This window comes from Uranotaenia lowii, chromosome 2, assembly GCF_029784155.1.
Source record: "Uranotaenia lowii strain MFRU-FL chromosome 2, ASM2978415v1, whole genome shotgun sequence".
NCBI lineage: Eukaryota > Metazoa > Arthropoda > Insecta > Diptera > Culicidae > Uranotaenia > Uranotaenia lowii.
In genome coordinates this window covers 52,556,923-52,574,672 of record NC_073692.1, presented here as the reverse complement: position 1 = coordinate 52,574,672, position 17,750 = coordinate 52,556,923, and the positions used below count along the sequence as shown (strand labels likewise).

Here is a 17,750-nt window from a genome sequence, read left to right as displayed (position 1 = left end):
AAACGCCGAGCAAACTTCAACGTATTTTTCTGGAAGCATCAGCTTTGCTTAAGACTTCTCATCGCCCTTGATTTAAACCACCCGCCGCAGACGGTCGAGGAACGCATCGTATGAGGCTCGCTGGTGTTCTTGTGGTATTTTATCCCAGGCTGCCACGAGGTGTCGCTTCAGGACCTCCACACCTTCATGTTTCTTAGAGCAGACTTGTTGTGCAGCACTTGGGCAGTGGAAAGGAGATACTTTACTACTTGGTGGTAGAAACTGGAATATTTTATTTTCTATCCTAACATCCTATTTATAGGAAAACCATCCCTCTGGTTACATATTAGATTGTTTATTTATTATGTGTATGTTGTTATTTGTCCCATCGATTGCTTCGATTGGACAAATCTCAACACTCCTCCTCAACATACACATTCGCAGTCTTCTAACTGCCTCCGGCGGCTCCTCCTGAAAATGGGGCTACTTCTCTTCAATGCACGCACCGGAACACGCTCTCGCCCCTGTTGCAACTCGATGACAATCCATGGCTCCAGTTCGATGACCTCCACCGGGATCTGGCACGACGACCTCCCAATGGCTCTGGCCCGACGACCTTCCATGGCTCTGGTCTCAGCGCTCTCCCTGTGGCTCGACACTTTCTCCTTCGCCTCGACGCCTTTCCTGAGGCCTGCGCCTCCCAGTGGTTCCAGCCCGACGACCTCCACTTGGCTTTCCGGTCCGACTACCTTCCATGGCACCGGCTTGACGACCTTCCGTGGTACCCCGCTCGTAAGTCATCCAGTGACTCCTGGTCCAACGACCACCACCTGGTTCCTGACTTGACGACGTTCCATGATACCGGCCCACCAACCTTCCATGGCTTTCGGTACGACGACCTACCAGTGGCTCTGGCCTGACGACCGCATTCGTGGTCCCAGCCTTACGACCTTCCATGGCACCGGTCCGACGACCACCCAGTGGCTCCGGCCCGACGCTCTCCTATTGGCTCGATGCCTCACCAATGGCACGACGACCTTCCTCTGGCTTCCGGCTCGCCGACCTTCCTATGGATTCCGGTCTGCCCGCAATGGATTCGCCCCAACGACCTCCCTTGGCACCTGTCCAACGACCACCGTTTTTCCTGGCTTGTCGACCTACACCTGGCGTCCCGGTCCGACGACCTTCCAGATGACTCGTGGTCCTACAACCTTCCACGGTTCCCGGCTCGATGACTTTCCTTGGCTTCTGCTCGTTGTCCTTCCATCGGCTTCCTGGCTGGATGACTATCCACTTTTGATTCCACTCCTCCTCCTTTCCACTAGTGCTGGGCCCATACACTTTGGGCAGTGGAAAGGAGACACTTTACTACTTGAGGGTAGAAACTGGAATACTTTATTTTCTATCCTAACATCCTATTTATAGGAAAACTATCCCTCTGGTTACATATTAGATTGTTTATTTATTATGTGTATGTTGTTATTTGTCCCATCGATTGCTTCGATTGGACAAATCTCAACAAGACTTCGGCCTCCAACATACTTCAAACAGCGAAGTCCATAGGGTTAAGGTCAGGCGAACTCGCTGGCCACTCGGGGCTCGAAATGAACCCTGGAAAATGTTGCGCAATAGAAAGTTGGGTTTTCTTCGCTTTGTGAGCCGGCGTCGAGTCCTGTTGGAAAACCCAATCTTTGGAACCAAAATGTCGACGTCCCCACGGTTCGACGACAGTCTGTAGAACTAGTTCCCGATATGTATTTGGGTTGATCTTCACTCCTTCCAAGACAAAAAACCAGCGGAGTCCGGCCATCACGGGTGATTCCGGCTCAAACCATCACCGATGCTGGTTTCTGTCGCCGGGTGGCCGTCAGCAAGTCGGCATGGATTCGTGATCTGTCTGGTAACCAAACTCTGACGTTCTGCTTATTCACGAACTGCTGTATGATAAACACGATATTCTTCAACTTTACTTCCGCGGCCCTCTTCAGCAGCGCCTTCGCTCTTTTTAACCAGTTCTTGTTTCTGCTTCACCGTAAGGTCTTGAACCTTTTGGATCTTGTAGGGCTTGGTCTGAAGTTTATTTTTCAGGATCCGACGGAGACTTCGGTCCGATATGTTGAGATCCTCTGTCAATTTAGTGGCACTACAACGAGGATTTCTCTTAAGGCGCTTCTTGACGATCTTCGCCATGGCAGGTGTCACCACAGTAGGTCGGCGACCCCCATCATACCGTTTTTTGGCACTTCTGGTCTCCAGGTATCTTTTAACTGTACGGTATACAAAACTTCTGCACACACTTATATCGGACAGCTGACGAACTATGTCCTTCTGCCGTTTGCCAGCTAGGAACAAGGCAACCACAGTGCTACGTTTCTGTTCGAGATCCATTAACACCCGGATAACACCTGATTACAAAAGTAACACTTACATCCAATGATAGCTAAGACTTAATGTAAACAAAGCGACGAGGGGTCGTTCAGTACTGTTTCGTGTGCAACGAAATAATTACTGTTGAAGTAATGTAGCAGTTCAATTGCCGGACCCTGTAGATTCTAAATTTTAGAAGCATGTAATGTAATTTCGGTTAGCTTTCATCTTAAAGAGGAATGTTATTAACCAGTTTTTAAACCATGAGTCTTTTTTTAAGAAATCGATGTGATTAAATATTATTGTGAAATCAATATAGACAAATTTTTTTGCATTAGCTAGGTAAAAACAACCGGTTATTCGGTAAAAATTACCGAATTTATCGATCGTACGGCAAGTTGCGAATATTTATCAAATTAAAAGAAAATACCGAGCATTCAGTAAAATTTACCAAACGTCCTTATTCTAGGCCGCGCGCGACGTGACGACTGTCGAGTCACTCAACTCTTGTCACCTGATTCCGACAGTCGGTGTAAGTGAGGTGAGAGCAAGTGACAGATGTTCATTCCCAGTTGAGTGTCTTGATGAACCCCGAACTGTTAAACTTATGTTTTCAGGAGGATCAGGCCCAGCTCTGGAAGTTTTTCAAAAAGCTTTGGTGGAAATCAGCGAGGACAAGCCTTCGAAGGAGATTTTTCAATGAGTGTGCCGACCATTCGGTGGAAGAAATCGACGTGGTTCTGAATTCGCTGGAACGGAGCGAAAATCTTATTTTGGCTTTCTGCGAGAAAACGACCAAGACCCAAGAACCGGCCCTGGCTCGTGTTTGCTTCCAATCTTTGTGGCGTCTTTTCAGCAATCCGACTTTGATTGAATTTCAACAACTAACAACTCCGCTTTACAGTAATTTTTCATTTCATTTCTATCTCGTCAACACCTGAAATGGTACCGACAATTGTCACCTGAAATCACCCGAATGCGACGATTCTCACCCACGATACGAGAATAGGGTAAGAACTCACAAAGTTCATCCGAACTAAGTGCCAAAATATCGGTAAAAACTATCGAATGCTCGGTAATGCGTAGGCCAAATCGATCAACTTTTGAGAATTCGGAAGAAAAAAAAATTCCGAGTTCGTCGCTTACTGAATATTCTCATGCGAAGGACAAATCGATAAACTTTTGAGAATTCGGTTGAAAAAAAAATCCGAGTTCGTCGCTTACTGAGTATTCTAATTAGTCTGATTCTTATTCTTATTTTTAGTAGGAGGTATCACCTGAATTAAAACGTCATCCGTTGGTTTGTTTTAAGTCTGATATTGATGACAGGGAAGGACTCGTTTGAATTTCGGATTTCAGGAAACAAAACTACGAGTAAGGTTTTAAAGATCTCTGTTTATTGCTATTCTTCTGGTTTTTATTTTCTGGGTTTGCTGATATGATACTCTATCGTGTTCACATGAGGAAAGTTAGTATGTGGGGGCTGCCTGGATTTTGTTCAAAGTCTGTTTTGTGTTTCTTATTTATGTGTCCGATGTCCGGTTTGATGTTAGTCGTGTACAGTTTCGCAGTGATAGGTGACAAGAATTATTGTGAACTGTAGTTATCATGAGTATACTTGTTCGTTTAAGGACTATTATTGGTATGTGAAATTTGGCATCTTTTTATATCGTTTTGATAGTTGAAATTTAGCAGTAGTTGTTTTTGTGTCTAGTGGTAGGGTGATGGCCTGGCATTTTTTCTTCTATTTTCTTCGATATTAAGCTCGGAATATGTATGGAGTTTATTTTCTGGTTCCGGTTGAAATCTATAGATGACATTTTATCTTTTTTTGTATTACGGATCATCGCACTTCCGAAGTTCTATCGTAGGAATGGTTTGACTCACAGTTTCAACAGGAAAGTATTCTGATTTATTGTATTGCTAATGAAGTTCTTAATCTGTTTCAACACTTTCTGTATCGGGTAAACTTTTTGCTGCTGTGAATTGGACCCAAAAATTAAATATTCTCTGAAGAATTCGCTGCTTGGTTTGTCGGGGGTATTTTACGAATACTGTTCGAGATCCATTAACACCCGGATAACACCTGATTACAAAAGTAACACTTACATCCAATGATAGCTAAGACTTAATGTAAACAAAGCGACGAGGGGTCGTTCAGTACTGTTTCGTGTGCAACGAAATAATTACTGTTGAAGTAATGTAGCAGTTCAATTGCCGGACCCTGTAGATTCTAAATTTTAGAAGCATGTAATGTAATTTCGGTTAGCTTTCATCTTAAAGAGGAATGTTATTAACCAGTTTTTAAACCATGAGTCTTTTTTTAAGAAATCGATGTGATTAAATATTATTGTGAAATCAATATAGACAAATTTTTTTGCATTAGCTAGGTAAAAACAACCGGTTATTCGGTAAAAATTACCGAATTTATCGATCGTACGGCAAGTTGCGAATATTTATCAAATTAAAAGAAAATACCGAGCATTCAGTAAAATTTACCAAACGTCCTTATTCTAGGCCGCGCGCGACGTGACGACTGTCGAGTCACTCAACTCTTGTCACCTGATTCCGACAGTCGGTGTAAGTGAGGTGAGAGCAAGTGACAGATGTTCATTCCCAGTTGAGTGTCTTGATGAACCCCGAACTGTTAAACTTATGTTTTCAGGAGGATCAGGCCCAGCTCTGGAAGTTTTTCAAAAAGCTTTGGTGGAAATCAGCGAGGACAAGCCTTCGAAGGAGATTTTTCAATGAGTGTGCCGACCATTCGGTGGAAGAAATCGACGTGGTTCTGAATTCGCTGGAACGGAGCGAAAATCTTATTTTGGCTTTCTGCGAGAAAACGACCAAGACCCAAGAACCGGCCCTGGCTCGTGTTTGCTTCCAATCTTTGTGGCGTCTTTTCAGCAATCCGACTTTGATTGAATTTCAACAACTAACAACTCCGCTTTACAGTAATTTTTCATTTCATTTCTATCTCGTCAACACCTGAAATGGTACCGACAATTGTCACCTGAAATCACCCGAATGCGACGATTCTCACCCACGATACGAGAATAGGGTAAGAACTCACAAAGTTCATCCGAACTAAGTGCCAAAATATCGGTAAAAACTATCGAATGCTCGGTAATGCGTAGGCCAAATCGATCAACTTTTGAGAATTCGGAAGAAAAAAAAATTCCGAGTTCGTCGCTTACTGAATATTCTCATGCGAAGGACAAATCGATAAACTTTTGAGAATTCGGTTGAAAAAAAAATCCGAGTTCGTCGCTTACTGAGTATTCTAATTAGTCTGATTCTTATTCTTATTTTTAGTAGGAGGTATCACCTGAATTAAAACGTCATCCGTTGGTTTGTTTTAAGTCTGATATTGATGACAGGGAAGGACTCGTTTGAATTTCGGATTTCAGGAAACAAAACTACGAGTAAGGTTTTAAAGATCTCTGTTTATTGCTATTCTTCTGGTTTTTATTTTCTGGGTTTGCTGATATGATACTCTATCGTGTTCACATGAGGAAAGTTAGTATGTGGGGGCTGCCTGGATTTTGTTCAAAGTCTGTTTTGTGTTTCTTATTTATGTGTCCGATGTCCGGTTTGATGTTAGTCGTGTACAGTTTCGCAGTGATAGGTGACAAGAATTATTGTGAACTGTAGTTATCATGAGTATACTTGTTCGTTTAAGGACTATTATTGGTATGTGAAATTTGGCATCTTTTTATATCGTTTTGATAGTTGAAATTTAGCAGTAGTTGTTTTTGTGTCTAGTGGTAGGGTGATGGCCTGGCATTTTTTCTTCTATTTTCTTCGATATTAAGCTCGGAATATGTATGGAGTTTATTTTCTGGTTCCGGTTGAAATCTATAGATGACATTTTATCTTTTTTTGTATTACGGATCATCGCACTTCCGAAGTTCTATCGTAGGAATGGTTTGACTCACAGTTTCAACAGGAAAGTATTCTGATTTATTGTATTGCTAATGAAGTTCTTAATCTGTTTCAACACTTTCTGTATCGGGTAAACTTTTTGCTGCTGTGAATTGGACCCAAAAATTAAATATTCTCTGAAGAATTCGCTGCTTGGTTTGTCGGGGGTATTTTACGAATACTGTTCGAGATCCATTAACACCCGGATAACACCTGATTACAAAAGTAACACTTACATCCAATGATAGCTAAGACTTAATGTAAACAAAGCGACGAGGGGTCGTTCAGTACTGTTTCGTGTGCAACGAAATAATTACTGTTGAAGTAATGTAGCAGTTCAATTGCCGGACCCTGTAGATTCTAAATTTTAGAAGCATGTAATGTAATTTCGGTTAGCTTTCATCTTAAAGAGGAATGTTATTAACCAGTTTTTAAACCATGAGTCTTTTTTTAAGAAATCGATGTGATTAAATATTATTGTGAAATCAATATAGACAAATTTTTTTGCATTAGCTAGGTAAAAACAACCGGTTATTCGGTAAAAATTACCGAATTTATCGATCGTACGGCAAGTTGCGAATATTTATCAAATTAAAAGAAAATACCGAGCATTCAGTAAAATTTACCAAACGTCCTTATTCTAGGCCGCGCGCGACGTGACGACTGTCGAGTCACTCAACTCTTGTCACCTGATTCCGACAGTCGGTGTAAGTGAGGTGAGAGCAAGTGACAGATGTTCATTCCCAGTTGAGTGTCTTGATGAACCCCGAACTGTTAAACTTATGTTTTCAGGAGGATCAGGCCCAGCTCTGGAAGTTTTTCAAAAAGCTTTGGTGGAAATCAGCGAGGACAAGCCTTCGAAGGAGATTTTTCAATGAGTGTGCCGACCATTCGGTGGAAGAAATCGACGTGGTTCTGAATTCGCTGGAACGGAGCGAAAATCTTATTTTGGCTTTCTGCGAGAAAACGACCAAGACCCAAGAACCGGCCCTGGCTCGTGTTTGCTTCCAATCTTTGTGGCGTCTTTTCAGCAATCCGACTTTGATTGAATTTCAACAACTAACAACTCCGCTTTACAGTAATTTTTCATTTCATTTCTATCTCGTCAACACCTGAAATGGTACCGACAATTGTCACCTGAAATCACCCGAATGCGACGATTCTCACCCACGATACGAGAATAGGGTAAGAACTCACAAAGTTCATCCGAACTAAGTGCCAAAATATCGGTAAAAACTATCGAATGCTCGGTAATGCGTAGGCCAAATCGATCAACTTTTGAGAATTCGGAAGAAAAAAAAATTCCGAGTTCGTCGCTTAGAGTATGGTGGGGTAAAAGTACGACCTTAGTGCCACCCTATTTTTAGAAAATTTTGCCGGTTGTTTTCCAAAAAACCAAGAACAGCATTTGATTCTTTAGACTTTTAGCTCTCTTCTATAAAATTACGAAGATAATTGATCGACGCATTTGATAGCAGTAGTGAAAATGCCTAACTGCTATCGAAACGTACTCTTACCCCACCTCTGGGGCAAAAGTTCGAACGATGTGGGGTAAAAGTACGACCATTCAAAATTCCCCAATTCTGCATGAAGTCAACAGGAAAACTATTTTGTTTTAATTTCTGCTTACAGCAGCAGCTTCCTTGTTCGCTTCTGATACAAATCCTATACATGGGTAAATAACCTGCGTGAATTTGGAGTTCTCCACTAACTGTCCATATTCAGCAGGTTTTAGAAATCCAATTCCCATCGAATTTGAGCATTTTTTCGCGTGAGCAAGTCTTGTAGGAACAAAAATATGCGCTGATGTTTCCAGAGCATTCAAAAAAGAAGTTAAAATTTTCCGTTCAGATTTACTTCAGTAGACCCTTCGTACTTTTGCCCCATTTGCAGTTCGTACTTTTGCCCCTTCAAGGTTTCTTATGATTCACAGTTTATTGTGCAAAACAGAGACATAGTAATTAAATTCTTTCTTCGGCATTTGATAGTGATTGAAAACAACTAAAAAGACACAATAAAACTTTCATTGAAAGCCAGACTTTTGAGTGCACAAACATGTTTGCCGTTATTTGAAATATTACATCATTCTAGCAAAAAAGCTACTTTACCTCATTTTTCGGAGCATTTTCAATTTCTACGAAAAAAAAATTATGGCTGGTTGTTGGCAGTCCAAATCACTATCCATCCACGCCAGAGTTTTGAATTTTACTGTTCTTGGTTTGTGATAATCCCAAAACGTACTTTTACCCGACTCGTACTTTTACCCCACCTTACTCTACTGAATATTCTCATGCGAAGGACAAATCGATAAACTTTTGAGAATTCGGTTGAAAAAAAAATCCGAGTTCGTCGCTTACTGAGTATTCTAATTAGTCTGATTCTTATTCTTATTTTTAGTAGGAGGTATCACCTGAATTAAAACGTCATCCGTTGGTTTGTTTTAAGTCTGATATTGATGACAGGGAAGGACTCGTTTGAATTTCGGATTTCAGGAAACAAAACTACGAGTAAGGTTTTAAAGATCTCTGTTTATTGCTATTCTTCTGGTTTTTATTTTCTGGGTTTGCTGATATGATACTCTATCGTGTTCACATGAGGAAAGTTAGTATGTGGGGGCTGCCTGGATTTTGTTCAAAGTCTGTTTTGTGTTTCTTATTTATGTGTCCGATGTCCGGTTTGATGTTAGTCGTGTACAGTTTCGCAGTGATAGGTGACAAGAATTATTGTGAACTGTAGTTATCATGAGTATACTTGTTCGTTTAAGGACTATTATTGGTATGTGAAATTTGGCATCTTTTTATATCGTTTTGATAGTTGAAATTTAGCAGTAGTTGTTTTTGTGTCTAGTGGTAGGGTGATGGCCTGGCATTTTTTCTTCTATTTTCTTCGATATTAAGCTCGGAATATGTATGGAGTTTATTTTCTGGTTCCGGTTGAAATCTATAGATGACATTTTATCTTTTTTTGTATTACGGATCATCGCACTTCCGAAGTTCTATCGTAGGAATGGTTTGACTCACAGTTTCAACAGGAAAGTATTCTGATTTATTGTATTGCTAATGAAGTTCTTAATCTGTTTCAACACTTTCTGTATCGGGTAAACTTTTTGCTGCTGTGAATTGGACCCAAAAATTAAATATTCTCTGAAGAATTCGCTGCTTGGTTTGTCGGGGGTATTTTACGAATTATTTTTTTTTCTATTTAGTTTTTCTTAGATTCAAGTTGATTCGTTATCATGATAAAATCTTTAAAACTTGTGGTATCGTTTTTCCGTCTTATCTACCTTTTCATATTTTATTTTTTTTACAAATTATTTCCGAAAAAATGATGACTCAGCACTTACAACTTACCTTACGCTAGTTTTGAAAAGCAGTTTGCAAATAATTTCTTAATCAACTCATGTGCACATCGGTTAGTTTCTCATGAATGGTCATTTGTAATTCTATATGTCACTTATTCTAACACAATGTTGAAAGTGGGAAAATCCACGGTGAAGAGAGGACCTTACGAGTTGTAAAGCTTAGGGCTTGTTTTCATGGTTGTTAATTGATCGCATCAGGACGGCTCAAGGTTTGTATCATCTTAAAATTTATTTTCGCATTTATAGATAGAACGTAATAAGTCAGTTGAGTTTGGATCTGCTCGAAAAGCTTAGCACAAAAGTGAGCCTCAATATCGAGAAAATTAGCGTCTTTTTTTTATTTTAATTTAAAATGTCTTGCATTTCGTTTAACGTTCATGTAAGTTTTTCATTTGAATTGGAATAAATTTCGAATGAATTAACACTCATAATAATCTGATTTAAGCAGATTTGATACCAACACAGATCAATCGGAAATAATTTTGGCATTTTTCTTCTTCTACGGACTAGGTTAAACATTTGATGTACTCTTAAAGTTATGGGATTTTTTGCTTCCTATACCCTAATTACTGTAATGAGTAGACTTTTATAAAATAACAAACTGCGAGTTATAATCGTGTCCTTTCTGTCTAACAGGTTTCGTTTAGTATTTCATTTGAAATTTGTTTTCGGATGGGAAAATATTTTTCCAGAAGTATTTTCTGCCTTATTCGCTGCTCTTACGGCATTCTCGGGGCGGTTAGCTCCAAGAAACGTTTGATCAGAAATGTATTTACATGCATCGAGTGTCAAGGTATTACTATTATTGTTCAAATTTTGTTCAAGTTGATTGACTTTTTGTTTGTGTTTGTGTAAGCTACCATACCATGGGTTTGAGTTGATCTTTCGATAGAAAATGCCTGGCAAAGAAAGGGTTATGGAATGGTTTTTTTTTTTAATATTCCAGATAAAGTAAACCGGCTGATTATGATAGCGACAAATATTTAGTTGATCATCTGATAATACTTATTTTGCAATGCAGGTTTCTCAAACAAAATTTTCAAAAGGTTATTTTTTCGTGTTGTTAGTATTTACTCTTAATATGTCGAGTCAAATGCTTCCAATTAAAACCAATACATAAATGTATTGAAATCAAAGTCGAAGTAATATAGACGATTCTCTACGAGATATGCGACTTGCGTACGTCGCGTCATATTAGAAGTTCCAGGACTGCCGGATTCTGGTTAGACAGAATGAAGAATATGATGGTTGTTGCCTTTTACCAAAAAATTTACGTCTTTCCTACCTACAGTAACGAATAGTAAAGCTTGCATCATTTAGAATTGGAACAAACTTTCGCTCATATTGTGGCGCTCCTGGTGGACGGATTTAGAAGCTCTTGGCGTGCACGTACCGGGAATTTTGTCAGCTTCACGTATATATTTTTGACATTCCGCAAATCGACTGTACGTTGTTAACATTCCAAAATTGAAGCCAAAAGAAGGGAAAAAATTGTACACAGTTATTTGAAAAATCCATTGTGGTCTGAATCTAAGCTTGCTTAGCAGCTGAAATTGCCCAGCAATACCGTATGATGCGTTTTTAAGCGGTATAAGGAAATATTGACAACGATTTGGAAGTCTCCTCAAGTCAATCCACCGGAGTGTCGACCGGAAACTGCGTGGTAAGATTTTGAAGACGATTAAGAGGAATTCCAATCTGTCAGACCATGACTGGCCAGAAAATTCGGCGCTGCCCATAGTACCGTGAGGAAAATTCGACTCCGAGGAGGGATCAAGTCGTATCGAGCTAGCAAACAGCCAAATCGGACCATAAAACAGAATAGTGTGGCCAAAATCCGTGCTCGGAAGCTATACTACCAGGTGCAGACCAAGTTCGGTAATCCGATTTCAATGAAAAGGCGAGTAACCTTCAAATATTGTTTGAGAAAGCTGCTGGGAAAAGCGATTTATCGGCCGTAGAAATCATGGTGTGTTGTTCACTAGTATTCTAGCAGCATATATTTTGATATTCTATCTGAAGGAACCAAAACCTAAATGTGTTGAATAACATTTACTGTTCAAAATTTACCTACATATCTCGCTATTACACCTGTATTATGATTCGTGATTTCCTGCAACTGCTACCTAGGTTCGATCCATGCTCTCGAATAATGAAATACTTTCCGTTTTCCGTTCCGTATGTATAAATATGTTTAAAAAAGGAATTTTCTCTATCGTCGTCAACGTCCTATACTAGTACCTCATGTTGAACAGAATTAAAATTGATAGAAAAATAGTTCACACTTTTACCACTATATTATCACAACATTTGTTCGGACTCAGTAGGAGAGATGGGGGATAGTTCCATACCTTCCAGGAGGGGCGTTTTCTCTTCGTTGCCGCTGCCAAAGCTGGCATCACTGCATCCGACGTTGTCATCGAGATAGCGCCGGGCCTCCGATGCGGCACTGCTACAACTGCTACTCTGGCGCCGCTGTTGAAGTGGAGATTTGAGCAACGAATCGGTAACGCTACTGCTGTCCTGATCGCTGACGTCATCCGTCGAAGAATTCTCCAGCTTGTGGGCCTCTATTTCGGTTCGATCAGCCGTCGAAGTCGTCGAGCTGTTCGAAATACTGCTGGTGGTGGTGGCAGTGTGCAAACTATCCCGTCGATCTTCCTCGGAGAAATCCTCCAGGGAGATACTGTCCAGAATGGTACTGTGTTTGAACTTGGCCAAGCTGAACAACTGCTGCCGATCGGTTCGGGTGCGCCGCGGATTTATGACTACCGGTTCCGGTGTAAGCATGAAGCGTTCGGTTTCTGCTCGTGTAGCTGCCTTCGACGTCGTTGGCAGCTCGTGCGTAGAGCTTCCGTGGCTCAACAATCGGTCGATTTCGCTCTGGGTTGTCGTCGATGGTGACATGTTGAAAGAAGTTTCGAAAAGGCTTTCGTTAGATTTGATTAGTTTGTTTCGCCACTGGTAGGTTCGATCGCGTGGTGTAGCAATGCTTTGCAGATTTTGGAATGAAGCGTTCTTCTTTTTTTTGGTCAGTTGATTGTACTGTGCAGGGGTAACGAGTTGTTTCGGTGATGTAGGCGTCTGCATCGGAGGCAGAGACGTTTGATGATGTAGTTGATTAGACGATTGTGGTCGCAATTTCGTTGGATGCAGCGATTGTTGATGTAGCTGTTGCGGCTGCTGCTGTTGGCCAAGTCGGCTACTTATGCTAGATGATCGGGTTTCAATTGGCATAAAGGCGGAATCTATTCGGCGCTCTTCTTCAAAGGAACGGAAAATTTTTCTACTACTATTTTTGATCGATTTGTTTGCCAATCGGGACGAGTAGGACATGTCCTCGAAGGAAGATACCCTGTATTTCTGCGAGAACACTTCCATTGTGGCACATTTGCGGATCGGCGATGTGCTATAATGCAGCGAGGTGTTGGTGGTCGCACAAGAATGATTGTTTATCACTAGTTTCGGTGGCTCCAGATAGCGGCTCGAGTGATTCGGTGAAATGTCCCGTGACGATGACGATCCCGGGTGATGATCGCGGGGTGATATACTACTATGATGATCATGACAGGGTGACGATCCAGCCGAGTCGATATACTTCAATCCGGCCATGGTGGTTGCTATCGTTTCGGTGCCGTTACCTTCCACTAACAGATCTTCAACGCCCTCGTCGATCGGCGAGTTCATCGAGGCAAAGCTGCTCAACTTAAAGCTGGATGCCCGGGACGATTCGCCGTCGGTCATTGAACCAAAGGCGGAATCCTGCGAGGGATTGCTCAGCCCAAGAATCATGCCTCGGCGGCTGTACTCCATGCGGCGCGATTTCAGATTCTTGTACGCTGACGACGGATTCAACTGTTGCAGCTGTATCGATCCAGTGGACGAGGACGTCGAACCCTGCGACTCGATCGAATCTATGCGAATGATTGTATTACTATTGCTGTTATCGTCCGAGTGAACGTTATTGTCACAGTAATGTATCGGCGAGCTCAGTGGATCGTAATGGGCGGGATCGTCGATACGAGCTGACGCTATAACTATTTCATCTAACAGATCTTCGGAATCACTACTAGACAGATCGGAGGATTCTACGTCACTATTGTTTTTGGTAATGATGTTTGGTTTTGGTTTTTTTTTATTGATTGTCGATTTGGTTTGATTATTGGCAACAAACGAAGAATCAGATAAAAATGGAAAAGAGAAAAGAACAAAATACAACATAAGCTGATATATCGTATCACTCCATCGATCGAACTCATTGTTAAGAAAAGTAACGCACACAGGTGATCGGATACGTCAAACAGCTAATCACATCGGCTATCGTTCTAGATGAATGATGGAATGAGAACATATTCTAGTGGACACAATAACATAGATGCTGGTTTTGATTGTTTCAATGAATAGTTGAATGATTTGCGACCTAAATTCAAATTGTGGATGATGTAAATAACAATAAAAAGATAACAAGTGCTAATCAACAAAATTACCTCAATTTCTGAATAGAATTATTAAATAAAGACCCATGGCCAACGAAAAAAAAAGAGACAGATCTTTTATTTCGGCCTTAAGCGTTTTACTATCGGCACTAGATCATTCAGTTGAATGAATATGTAAACTGGTAAACAGTTATTTCATCTTCGTCTGATATTTTTATATATTTGAGGCATTACGGCGATATAATTTCCTAGGTATAAGTTCCAGAATTAATGCAGGAATTAGGCAAATTTTAAGCCAAAAGGCTTGTTTCTGAAGTTCTGTAAGAGTCTATCCCTGGGAAATATTGCAAAAATATTGGAATTCGCTAACCAGATTACCCTTAGTAATCACCCAAGTCTCATAAACAGGATCTTTAAAGCTTGTTCAACCTTTTCAAAGATGTGTTTAGCCTGCTGGACAGCTGAAAATTTAAGTTATTATTGATTTTCAAGTTTTAAAATCAAGCTAAAACGATAGTTTTTCAGCTTTTCTGTTAGAATGATAAAAAATACAAATTTCATAACATTAATTCAGCGCCCGATTTTACATTAAAAATATAGGTCAATAAAGTTTTTTTTAAATTTTGTAAACTAGTGTTATTGATGAGTTCATATACAATAGCGCCTTCTCGAAAATTAGGCACTTGAAAATTTGATTTGTAACTTTTGAACGGCGCAGTAAATGTCACTGTTTCAAGACAATTTTCAATGTATTTATTGGATGTCAGCATTTAAAATTTTACACCCTTTTTTGAAGATTTTTTGTTCGAGCTTGTACGTCTGCTCTCTGTGGTATAGCTTTATACTTCGATTATCGTTTATTCCAGATTTTTTTAGATATATCCAGGCTAGTTCCTAATTACATTAAAAAAATCGAGATAAGTCAAATCTGTTCGAAGCCCAGATGTTGTTCAAATCCTCCCAGATTTTGCCCGGGTTTATTCATTATTATTTGCTAAATCAAATAAATAACTCAAATTTCTATCTGAAAATTTTTAAATTTTGTGCTCAAAAACAATTGAACAAAAATTTCCAAATGAACATGAAATTTGTGAAATCCCAAGATACGATTTTCACATTGCTTCTGTAATTCAATGAATACTTTAAATTAAAAAAAAAATGATCATGATCTATGTATTCAGATGAAAAATATTTCTACATTTTTAAACTCTGGGATCAATTGAACCCATAAAAAACATTTAAGAAAACTTCTTCTGGAAAAAAAGTTGAGAGTTTACCATTGCTTCGAAAATATGGCATTATAATGTTTATATTATAACTTATGCATTAAAAAATGGACTGATTCGGATGGTGATAGAGCTGAAATCGTTTCTTGGCTTACCAAAGGCTTTATGCCGAATTTCAGATCGTTTGGATAACCCTTTTAGGGCTCAACGATCCTCGATCATTTTTTCAAGCTAAACTGCAGAATAAATATTTTTGGCTGTAACTTTTATCCACATGCACCGATTGTTCTACAGATTCTGTCTGTGTCTTAATCTAGACATAATTTTACACATTTCTATTGAAGACTGTATGATTATACGAGGTACGATAAAAAAAATTATTAAAGGGTGATACGGTCAAAATTTGGTCAATATCAACTTGACGTATTTCTTTCAATTTTGCATTTAGAAAACCTGAACACCCCTCATTTTGAAGGTGTGTGTGTGTAGAATGTTGCTCCTATTTTGATTTTGTAATTCACTCTTCAGTTGCCAAAATGCCGTCCAAGGAGCAGCGTATTAAAATCCGAGCTAATCGCACGTAAAGCTGGCAAAATCGCTAAAACTTGCCAAATCAACCGTTACAAATGTAATTAAAGTGTTTGGGGAACGTTTGTCGACAGCCAGGAAGTCTGGATCGGGGGGAAATCGAAAACCGGAAGCCGCTGAGACGACAAAGAGAGTTGCCGGTAGTTTCGAGCGAAACCCTAACCTCTCTCTCTCCGAGATGCCGCAAATAAGCTGGGTGTATCGTCTACAACCGTGCATCGAGCCAAAAAACGAGCCGGACTATCGACTTAAAAGAAGGCAGTGACTCCAAATCGCGATGATAAACAAAACACGACGGCCAAAGCGCGATCCCGGAGGCTGTACACGACGATGCTGACGAAGTTTGACTGCGTGGTAATGGACGACGAAACCTACGTCAAAGCCGACTACAAGCAGCTTCCGGGACAGGAGTTTTATACGGCAAAAGGAAGGGGAAAGGTAGCAGATCTTTTCGCGAAGAAATATCTGGTTTGGCAAGCCATCTGTACCTGTGGCTTGAAAAGCAGCATTCTCATAGCTTCCGGGACTGTCAACCAAGAAATTTACGTGAATGAACGTCTGCTGCCTTTCCTGAAGAAACACGGTTGTTCCGTACTGTTTTGGCCGGATTTGGCATCTTGCCATTACGGTAAAAAGGCCATGGAGTGGTACGCCGCCAACAACGTGCAGGTGGTTCCCAAGGACAAGAACCCTCCCAAGGACAAGAACCCTCCCAACGCGCCAGAGCTCCGCCCAATTGAGAAATACTGGGCTATTGTCAAGCGGAACCTAAAGAAGACCAAAAAAAACTGCTAAGGGCGAGCAGCAGTTCAAGGCAAACGGGCTTTCTGCGGCGAAGAAGGTGGACAAGGTGGCTGTACAAAATCTGAAGGCAGGGATTAAGCGTAAGGCCCGGCAATTTGGATTTGGAAAAGCGGAAGCCTAACTGAATATTTTTCCTGAATTTTATACTAATTAAACTTGAAAAAGAAATTTAATTTGATTTTTTAAATAAACGATTTCACCGATTTACACGCGTTTTCCCTTGACCAAATTTTGACCGTATCACCCTTTATCTCTTGAAATAAAAGTTTTATGTTAATTTGTATTCATAAGGCTAGGGTGGTCCTACAAAAACATTTTTTTCGTTATATCTTTTTAGGGTGATAATATTTTTTAGGAAAGGTTTTACATAATCATCATTAACATCTTTTGTGGAAAACGGATTACCAGAATATGTTTCTGTTTTGAAGTTATAAGGGATTTTGTGATGAAAAATGACTCTTTTTGGGAATCTCCCTTCTTTGATGGGAGGGACTTTTATATACCATTGATTATCCCTGAATGCAAATGTTTACATTCTCAAAAAACTTGATGAGAACTACTTGTCAATTGATTGAATACAAATTAATTTATTCGTATTTTCTGATTATTTAGTATAGGAGCCCCCTCCCTAGATGAGAGGGACTCAAAATTTCACTGGAACAATTGTTTACCACTTCATGCCAAATTTCGCATCAATCGATCCAGTAGTTTCTGAGCTCTTGAAGAACGCAGATATAAATTCTATCTGTTTTTCTAGAGATTTTAGCGATTTTTGCTAAACATACCTCCAGATTTTTGATATTATAAAGACTGTAATATGAACTTTTAAATGTACACTGAGGTTTTTTTTACGCGGTATTTCGTCCCGCGTAAAAAAAATCCGCGTAAAAAAACCGCGTTAATTTGAAAATCCGCGTAAAAAAACCGCGTTAATTCGAAAATCCGCGTAAAAAAAACCGCGTTAATTCGAAAATCCGCGTAAAAAAAAAACCTCGTTAATTCGAAAATCCACGTATAAAAATCCCAAAATTCGAAAATCCACGTAAAAATCCATTTTAATTAAAAAAA

At 40.0% G+C, this 17,750-nt stretch overlaps 1 protein-coding gene across 3 annotated transcripts in view; it reads right to left on the bottom strand.

The window, feature by feature from the left end:
* Positions 1-8,775: 8,775 nt before the first annotated feature.
* The window catches only part of LOC129743593 (uncharacterized), a 98,970-nt gene continuing 89,995 nt past the window's right edge, over positions 8,776-17,750 (bottom strand). For all 3 annotated transcript variants that reach the window (XM_055735657.1, XM_055735659.1, XM_055735658.1), the window contains one exon: positions 8,776-13,724. In XM_055735657.1, coding sequence (XP_055591632.1) covers positions 11,930-13,724 — 1,795 coding nt within the window. In that variant the 3' untranslated portion in view covers positions 8,776-11,929. The remainder of the gene's footprint in view (positions 13,725-17,750) is intronic.